The sequence below is a fragment of the Buceros rhinoceros genome, unplaced genomic scaffold, assembly GCF_000710305.1.
Source record: "Buceros rhinoceros silvestris isolate BGI_N320 unplaced genomic scaffold, ASM71030v1 scaffold31762, whole genome shotgun sequence".
NCBI classification, from domain to species: Eukaryota; Metazoa; Chordata; class Aves; order Bucerotiformes; family Bucerotidae; genus Buceros; species Buceros rhinoceros.
The window spans coordinates 23,984-33,199 of record NW_010397678.1 but is presented as its reverse complement, the minus strand read 5'-3'; the positions used below and the strand labels follow the sequence as shown (position 1 = coordinate 33,199).

At 37.5% G+C, this 9,216-nt stretch overlaps 1 protein-coding gene across 1 annotated transcript in view; it reads left to right on the top strand.

Annotated features, from left to right (window-relative positions):
- ALG5 (ALG5, dolichyl-phosphate beta-glucosyltransferase) overlaps positions 1-8,957 on the top strand; it is a gene marked incomplete at its 5' end in the record, with an annotated part of 20,548 nt that extends 11,591 nt beyond the window's left edge. Inside the window, 2 exons of the mRNA XM_010146353.1 lie at positions 7,597-7,682; positions 8,845-8,957. Of these exons, the coding sequence (XP_010144655.1) occupies positions 7,597-7,682; positions 8,845-8,957 (199 nt within the window). The remainder of the gene's footprint in view (positions 1-7,596; positions 7,683-8,844) is intronic.
- Positions 8,958-9,216: the final 259 nt, after the last annotated feature.

The following is a 9,216-nucleotide window of genomic DNA, read 5'->3' as shown; positions in this document are numbered from 1 at the left end:
AACCTCAGAATTCAGTGCTTCTTAACCAACACATTTTATCTAAAATACATATCTGATATTTGTAATCACCGAAGGCTCAGAATGAAAGGAAATGCCCACTCTTAGCTTATTTTCCTGCTAGAATATTTCATGAGAGAACTACTGATAGATCTCTGTGATGTAAGACAGCAGACAATGATGCATAGTCTTTGAATTACTTCAGTGCACTCTTTCATTATAATTTAGCTAGAACACTTCCCTTATGAGAGTGATACAGTCATGACCTCTGTTAAGGAACTGAAACACTTTTTCCGTATGAGTTCCATAACTTCTGTAGATTTCCTACATCACAATTATTGCTGAAAAGGGTAGTGACAGTCCCCAGGCTTAACTATGTGTAATCAAATCTTTTCTAATTATTGTCTTCATCCAGGAAAATCTCTACTCAGATTCTCTAGGAACAAAAGCATAAAAATAATTGTGCTGTACATTTTCATCTGTACCCCATTATCCAGGAGTAGAGTCAGTAAAAAAAGGGATATGGCTAACATATTTTATAACAATTATACTGCTGGTGTGAAACACATTGAATCTTCAGGTCTTCGTGTGTTAATTCATAGTGCTTTTATGTACTGCTATAAAATTAGCCTCCTGTTCTTGCTCTTTTATTTACAGTAATCCATAAACTAATCCCTGAAATGTTTTCCTATTTGTGTAAAAATTTCTCGTTAGTGATGAAGAATATTTGTTTTGTTAGTCAACGAAAGAGTAACTCAAATTCTTGTAATAAACAACTCTTCAGCTATTTCCTAGTCACAAATTTGCCTAAAACAACAATAGTGGGTTTTTATTTAATTAAATTTTCTGCCAAAACAGGCAATATGTTGTCTACTTCTATCCTTATCTGACCTTCAGGCTGTCCCTATACTTCCCAGCCTTTATTTGCATACTTAGTCTGAAGATGTAAGAGGAAGAAGTAGTAGTCAGTATTGAAATAGTAGTCAGTATTGTATTTCTGCTGACTTGGAACAACAGTGAGTCCCTAACTGGGTCACAGAGCAACTTACTCATACTGAGACCATCAGCAGAGGGTTGCAGAGAAACTGCTGTCTTGATATTGGACAAAAAGCTCATAAGTCTGGGTATATTACCACCTCTGCATTGGAGCTATTTGACATCTGAAGAAATTATTTGATTCTTTTTTTAAAATTCTGTTTTAAAATCCCAAGTGCAGCTCTGTTAAGTATTGAAAGAATAATTCAGTTCAGTGTGGTCAGTGCTCAGATATTCTGGTAATAATGAAGCAGAGTGCTCGCTCCCTTATTCAACAATATATTCAACAAACTAGCAGCATTTAAGAGGGTAAAAGCCTTCTGAGGGCCAGCACCCTAGTCATTGGGTCTGTCGAGGGCTCCCCCGCTGCTTGCTGTTGAAGAGAATGAACACAATTCAGTTTCTGCAAAAGCCTGATCTGTCCTGTCTGCTCAAGTTCTGTCAGTCTCAGATTTTTTGATGTACTGCAGAGTTAAGTGAGTTCTTATGTGCGGACATATTAATGTTTAGACCAAATCTTTACTATATTACATATTTACTCATGACCTTAATAGCCAGTAAAATTGGCTGTCTAGTAATTCCTGCCCTGCCCTTTTAAGCTTACTGCTCAATTAAGAGTATAAATCCACACACACAACGACAGGATTTGCTTCAGTGCATCTACTTGTCTTAAACCAACAGAAGGGACAATTTTAGATTTTAATTCATTTTGTCCTAATACAGGTCTCTAAAATATGCCAGGTGAAGTGCAGCCAACAAATGCCTGTTTCCTGCCCTCGACTGTAAAGGGACTCTAGACAATTCTAGACAGAAGGAGCTATCCCCGCTGTAGATGACTGGAGTTCAGCAGGGTAAATTCGACTCACAGTGTGATAGTACGGAGGAAAAAACGTGTCGGGTTGCTGGTGCCTGGACTGCATCAAAAGGGTAAACTATTTAGTAAATAGTAGGTTAGAAGAAAAACTACTGAAGCAATTTTGTATCAAAGACAGCTCACTTTCTGGGCTGTACACACAGCACCCATTGTTTCTGTAGACAAAAAGCCTGGAGAATTCTTCCCTTCAGATAAAGGATTTCAGTAGTGTCTTTGCGTACAAGAGAGCACCAACACTGAATTAGCACTGGGCAGTAGGGGACTGCCTTGAAGTGCTGGATGTTGTCAGTACTGCTCCAAAAGGCAGAGCAGTACGTATTTAGGAAATAATACCTGGTTTATTTCTATGTCTCTCAGCAGGCTGATAACGCATCTCGCTCAAAGAGCAAGTGTTAGGAGCACAGTCTCTTTCTTGGAAGCTGAGTATCTTGCACTGGTAATAGATACGTCAGTGTAAACAACATAGCTCTCCTGCTGCTAGGCTGGCCAGACAGAAAGATTTCTATGTTGCCGTACTTAAAGAGCTATCAGGGACACCAAAAAGTAAATGCATATGGTGTTTTCAGTGTTTCACCAGCACCACCAATATAATGGAGTCTTGTGCTTCATATTCACCTTCCATATGAAAAAAAAAAAAGGGGAGAACATCAAGACCTTCCTTTTTATGATCTTACGTGCATCTTTGGCAGTTTCAATATTAGTTTAATCATAAGGAAACAACCCAGTATCAGCTGTATTAAGAATGAAAAACTCATTGCGTAGACCTTCACTTTTTTCTGCTTTCTTCATGCTCTTTCTGTTCCAGTTACATTGAATATCACCTCTTTAATGTTAAAAATACTGGAAAACTGAGAACACGGCTTGCTTCTTGCTGAGCTGAGTTTGATTTATACAGTCTGATATTCAGGAAATCTTAAAAGCAAACTGAAATATAAAAGGAAAAACACTGTTTTATCATTTTGGTGATGAGGATCGGGTAACGCTTTTTAAAGAGAGACCAGCATATTTCATAGAATATTTTGTTAATCTAACCTTAAAGTTTAGAAAGCATTTGAAAATTAATGGATACTGGAAACTGTTTATATATTTGATACTAAGAAATCATGCTTACCTCCTAAACTATCTTTTTTTGTGAGTGTTCTTGTTGACTTTGTTGTTTAACAGTCATTTGGAGAGCTGGCTGTGTATATGTGAATATAAACCAAACATTCTTGAAATTTACTTTCTAAATAGCCAAATTTTGACATTAGTTTGAAATTAGAGGAACCTTTTGAACAGAGACCATATGCTTTGCATTTTATGTTCTGAATCTGATCACATCACTGATCTATTTTTCAGAAATGGTTGCAGCACGTTTTTTAAATTAAAACTTAAAAGCAAATTAAAAGGGCTATTTTTAAAACATAATAGAGACAGTTGGAATTACTCACTTTCAGACTCCAAAAGAAGCTCTAGTTCTGCATCCATAGTCTTGACATGAGAAATACAGCTGTTTATGTTAAATTTTAATGCACAGGAGGAAAACTGGAAAATTAAATGGTTTCACTGGCAGAATTTTCCTCTCCTAAATTATGTCACTGATTTCCTTTGATGACAAAAAAAAAGTCCCAAATTTTCTTCCAGCCGTAAAATGTCTTTCCTTACCTGGGAGAAGTAGACATAGCAGCGGTTACTCTCTTATCCAAAATATTGATTAAGTGAGGGGAGATTCAAGACATAATTCTACTTCTGGTTTGATTGATATGCTTTTGTAAAGTGGCAATTTATAGTGATATTACACAACTCAGCAGATCACTGATGAGATCAAACTGTTGCTATTACTTGTATTTATAAAAATTGCCTTGTCCACCGAACAAGCCATGCTGCTTCACATTTAAAACTCAAAAGCTCGACATAAAAATTAGTTTGTTTCTCCAGTTTGTCACTGATCTCTAATTGTGAGTTTCTATATAAAAATTACAGAAAAATAAACATGCCTATTGCTGCAAAGATTGTCTTCCACTCCTTTGGCACTATAGGAGTATAGGCCTTGTAGATCTACGCAGGTAGTGGAATGAATTGGTTTTTCCTGGTTTTGTGCACAAGTAGAATTGTTTACAAATGTCTAATCAATGCAAAAATATTTTGCTGTTATATTTTGCTGTTTTGTCTTGTAAAAAATCCTGCACCTGGCAGACATACATGGGCTTTTACAGCTAGACCAATACTGGCAGACTAACCCTCATAACATCCTTTTCCATTCTTAGACCTCTTTGGCCATTGAAAGTTTTCTCTGCTCCATTGTTTACTGGAACAACGTATCTTGGGTGTAGAAAATTCTTAAATTCCAGTTAAAATAGTATAATTGAGGACCTAATTTTTATATTTGAAACACTTAATATTGGACCAGCAAATGAAAGAGTCCTAGTGCAATTTTAAAATACAGAATAATTTTGCAAGATAGATATTTTATAAGCTGAAGCATTTTAAAGATTCAGTTTAGAAAGGTTGAATTCAATTAAACACCTACCAACTTGGTGTTCAACTGCCAGCATCATCTTACTTGAAAGTACTCCTTAGTGTCAACACAGCCACGTGGAGAATTTTTTCTCTTTCTGTATTTTACACTTCATGTTTGTGTTAATTAACACATAATAGCGGCACTATTATAAATAGACGGGGAAATTGTTCACACCATATATTTTTTGGTGTCTGACTTTGGGTACTTGAATTCATTCAGGCTGGAAGCAAACGTAGGTGTTCTGAGCTGTGTCCCCCCTGCCCAGCAGCACTCACTTCCACTCTCTGCAGCGGGATCCAATGAAGTTCATGGTGCAAATAATTCCCTGCTATTTCAAGAGTGTTTCTTTCAGGTGTTAACTACCCACAAATGGCCTCGTATCATAACACATGTTCTGCACTCACCAACTCATGCACTGGTGTTGCTTTGATCTCTAGAGTAGGCTCCAGGTAGCATACCCACACTTAAACCCTGACCGTGGATACCCTCTGTATGTTTCTTCTGTATTATCTGGATCTGGGGGTGTATCTATCTGTCAGTGTATTGAACACACTGTGATCTGTTCTAGTATGTGTGTGAGGTGTACTGAAAGGTGGTGAGGAACAGGGGAAGGAAAAAGGTATCCCAGCAGTATACAATGGAAGTCATTCTTCTTCCGGCTTTGAATAGGGGTTTTTTAATTTCAGGATGCACTCGCTGTAACACAAACGGCAATCACATGTAACAATATTAATGTTCAACGTGATTAATTCCTGTGCTTTTAATCTTTTACTTTGAGCGCTGTAGTTCACTAAACTGTTTAATGTTGTTGTACTGTGATGCATACGCTGACATTTCTGTAACTGGTTGTCTGTAGGAATGGTTGCAAATAACTATTAATTCTCTAGGCTAATACTTTATGTAGTAATATTTTTAGAGCAACTCATACAGTATAATTCATCAGACAATTATTCTGTGTCCCTTAAGATTTTTAGTCAGTTAAGTAGTAAGTATTACAAAATAAGATTTAGTCTTAATACACATGACTCAGAAACATTCAAAGGTGAATACATAGGGGGGTTGGGCGTACAAATGCAAAATGTCAGCAAAACATTAAATAATACAAGTTCAGTAGAAGAGACCATGGCATAATTAATAAAATAATATTCAACCCTTATTTAAAGAGAACAGTGAAATGGCAAGGCATCTTGAAGCAGATTCAATTCACTGAGGTTAAAAAAAATAAATATTTTTTGTAGCTGTTTTGATGACAATTAAAAAGCCTGTCCTAATCCAAATCAGGTTGTCCACGTGTTTCTAAATTCTCTATACACACATACACACACACTGCAGTCTCTGTAAAGAACTTCTTTGCATATTTTAGTACTGTCCAGAACGATATCAGTAACTTTTCTGTAACACAAAGTTGAAGTGGATGCGGGTTTGGTGATGATTTCACCAGCAAGCCCCAGTGTACCATAGTCTGTACTTCAATGGGAACCTACTTGTATATGTCATACCTAAGTGCGCATTTCAAAGTGGACTTCTATTGCTGTGTTCATTAATAGTTTTGCAGAAATGCACTTCACTGCTTAAACGGAGAGAATGGCTTGAAGTAGAAGGAAATAACATCTGAACTTGGCTAGCAGCCTGCTAAAGTATGTCTTTTTGCCTGCTCTTGATCACCTGTTGGTCACTTTGTAGCCTTTCTGATGTGTAAAATGGGATTACCAATGACTTGAATCAAGCAACCCCTGAAGCATGAACTGATAATGCTGTTATTTTTTTATTGCATACATTTTCTCCAGTAGCAAAAGATTTTTTTTTTTTTTTTTTTCATTTCAAAAGAAAATTTCCTTGGACTTAGCAATGAGAATTTAAGGAGATTCCAAACTTAGGAAGTTATTGAGAGAAAATGTGGACTAGTGTTGAGTTGTACTTGGCTGCCTTGCAGATGCATTTTTAAGACCTAAGTAAGCTGGTTTGGAACATCTGTTCCATTGACTTCAAACTGAAAACCTTACAAACAACTTGGCTAAAACACTTCCAATTCACCTTCAAAGTTTAGTTCCCTGGGAAAAAAAACCCTCTGTGTTTGAGTATGTATTGAATCTAGCAGAAATCAGATGTGGATGGCCTTTGACAGTTTTTTCCAATATAGACTAGTGTTTTTAAAAAGCTTTTTGTTGGGGGAGTGGAGGGCTGTTTAGCTTAAATTCCAATTACTACAACTCATTTAAGGAACAAGAACACCTCTACTGGCATCTGAGGACTACAAAGAGGAGAGGAAAAAAGACCCAGTGACCAATAAATCTAAGGAATTTAACCAAAACCACCAGAATCTTCCTAAGGGTGATTTGCATTCAACCTTGTCAGTAGTACCTACTGGTAGTTTCATATGCTGATTCCTACATGAGCATTGCAACTTGTCAAAACAGTTTTCTGATATCAGTGTCACAGATCCAGAAGGCGCACTTGTGCGTGCAGTTGCAAGAATGACACGAACAATACTCTGTGCAGAGAACTGAGAGAATTAAAATATATTTTGGACAAACCGGGCAGGGAGTGGCAGCTGACAGAGCAGGATCACTTCCCGAATTCATTTTGCTGCACAACCTGCAAACAATTGTGGCAGCAAAAAAAGACAGGTCTCTCAAGGGGGTTTGTGTGCTGTGCAATAAATGGTCACCAGGTAAAGTACACCTATTGTTCAGGTTCTGCTATGCACAGTAGCATAAATCATTCCTTGCTTCTGTGCTGCTGCCTTTATTCTTGACTTAGAAAGTACAAGGAGAAACCATCAGATCAGTGTAAAGCCACAGCAGGTAGTTGTCCACTTTGATGAAACTACTAGGGATGTAGATTGACAGTGCACACTTGACTGCTTGGTCTTTAAAAATGTTTAAATCATGATTGTGTCAGAATGAAAAGTGAGCAGCAGTCTGAACACAGCGTGACCTGTACCTTTGAGAACAGGATGCAGTGAAGTATTGTTGTCTGCATATTGGCTATGTTCTGGGCTGTTCAGTCAGGGAAATTAATTTTCCTTTCATGTGCATCTGACCTGTAGAGCATTGCTATCAACTTCATAACTGAATACCAACCTCCCTAAATCAGGCTAGAGATTTAATTAACAGTGCCACCATCTTTCTTCTGGAAGTAAGTGTGACTGTACTTGTGGATGGTTGTGTGATTTCCTGTTTTTTTTCAGGGCATTTGATGTGGAACTGCTTTATATAGCTCAGTGCTTGAAAATACCTATAGCAGAAGTTGCTGTCAACTGGACTGAAATTGAAGGTAGGGAAATTGTTCGTATTATTGTAAGATGCCTTACGTGTCAGTCCAGAGTAAAATATCCAGTGGTCTTCCCATATTAGACCTGGTTTCAATAACACGCAGACACTTTTCCATACAATGTCCTTGCCAGCTTTCTGTCATGGCATGGTACAGAAGGAGTAGGTGAAGGGGTAGCCAGGCAGAGAAACTCCGCACTCTCACTGGAGACAAAAGTAGGTAGTTACACTGCTAGGAAAAAGCACTACTTTGGCACATCCTCTTGCTGAAATGTGTTAATAAAAATACTGCAGTTGTGGAATGCTGTGCAGGAAGTCTGAGCATCATTGTTTATTGATTCAACTCCATTTCACTGTGTCTTGCCTTCCAAAATTCTCAGCCCACCTATTAAAGGCTTCTTCTAGCGTATCCTGTCTTCTTAAGATGTGATGTCCTTTTGGATCTGTAAGGAGGTCTCTGTCACTGGAAAGTATAGCTCATACATATTTCTTCATAGCAAAGCCAGCTTAGGAGGTACTGCTTGCTTCTGCTCACCTCCTCTCTCCCATTAAATACAATTCCTTTTTTTTTTTCATGTTTTTTTTACTGAATCTCTTCTCCTTACAAAACTCCAGAGCAACAGAAAGTATAGTGAACTGCAATGGTGATGAAGGGTGCAATTAGAGAACATCCTATGCCAGCTTTACTAGAAAAGAAGTGTTTTCTTTCAGTGCAATTCCACATGTATATTGCACCTAACACAAATGTTAGCAGAGATGGAAGAGGGCCATTTCACCGTGTGGATTCCTTACCTTGTCTGAAGATTGGCACATTCATATTATTGCTGTGTGCTCCTCTCCTCCGAAGTCACTAAGAAATCATTTGCTTAATTATTGGTGTTCAGGTTCTTTCTTACTTGAAAGAAGCCTTGTTACAGAGAAGACTGTGCATTTTGTGACATACATGGCATTACTGTGCTGCTCACAAGCTACAGTGTCCCACCTATGGTGTAATGTAATTACTATAAAGCAATAACTTTTGCAATATAAATTTTTATTAATATTAAGGTCCAGGTTGTGGGGTTGAACATGCTCGGAACGCAGAGGATCACGACTGCTTAAATGTGCGTCTTGCCAATGCTCATTTTTTCTAACAGCGTCCTTCTGATTTTCTCCATTAATCACAGGTTCTAAGTTAGTTCCCTTTTGGAGTTGGCTGCAGATGGGCAGGGATCTTCTTTTTATACGACTTCGATATATGACTGGTGCCTGGCAGCTTGAAACAAGAAAATGTAATTAGGTTATTTACATTTTCCAAATATATTATTATACTTAATGGAACATGAGAACAGTTTCAATCAAGTGAAGTGGTGATGAAAGCTGAGGTAATTTTTCATTGCTTCTGTTGTATGTTTCATTTTTGCAGCATGTATGTGTTTTGTAAGGTTGTCAGCAGGGAATTTGTAACATGTTTTGAGAAAGCATTTCCAAAAAGATTTTCTTACCTGTCAGTCAGAGGTTTATTTTATTAAATAGTAGCTTTATCGTGAATAAATTCA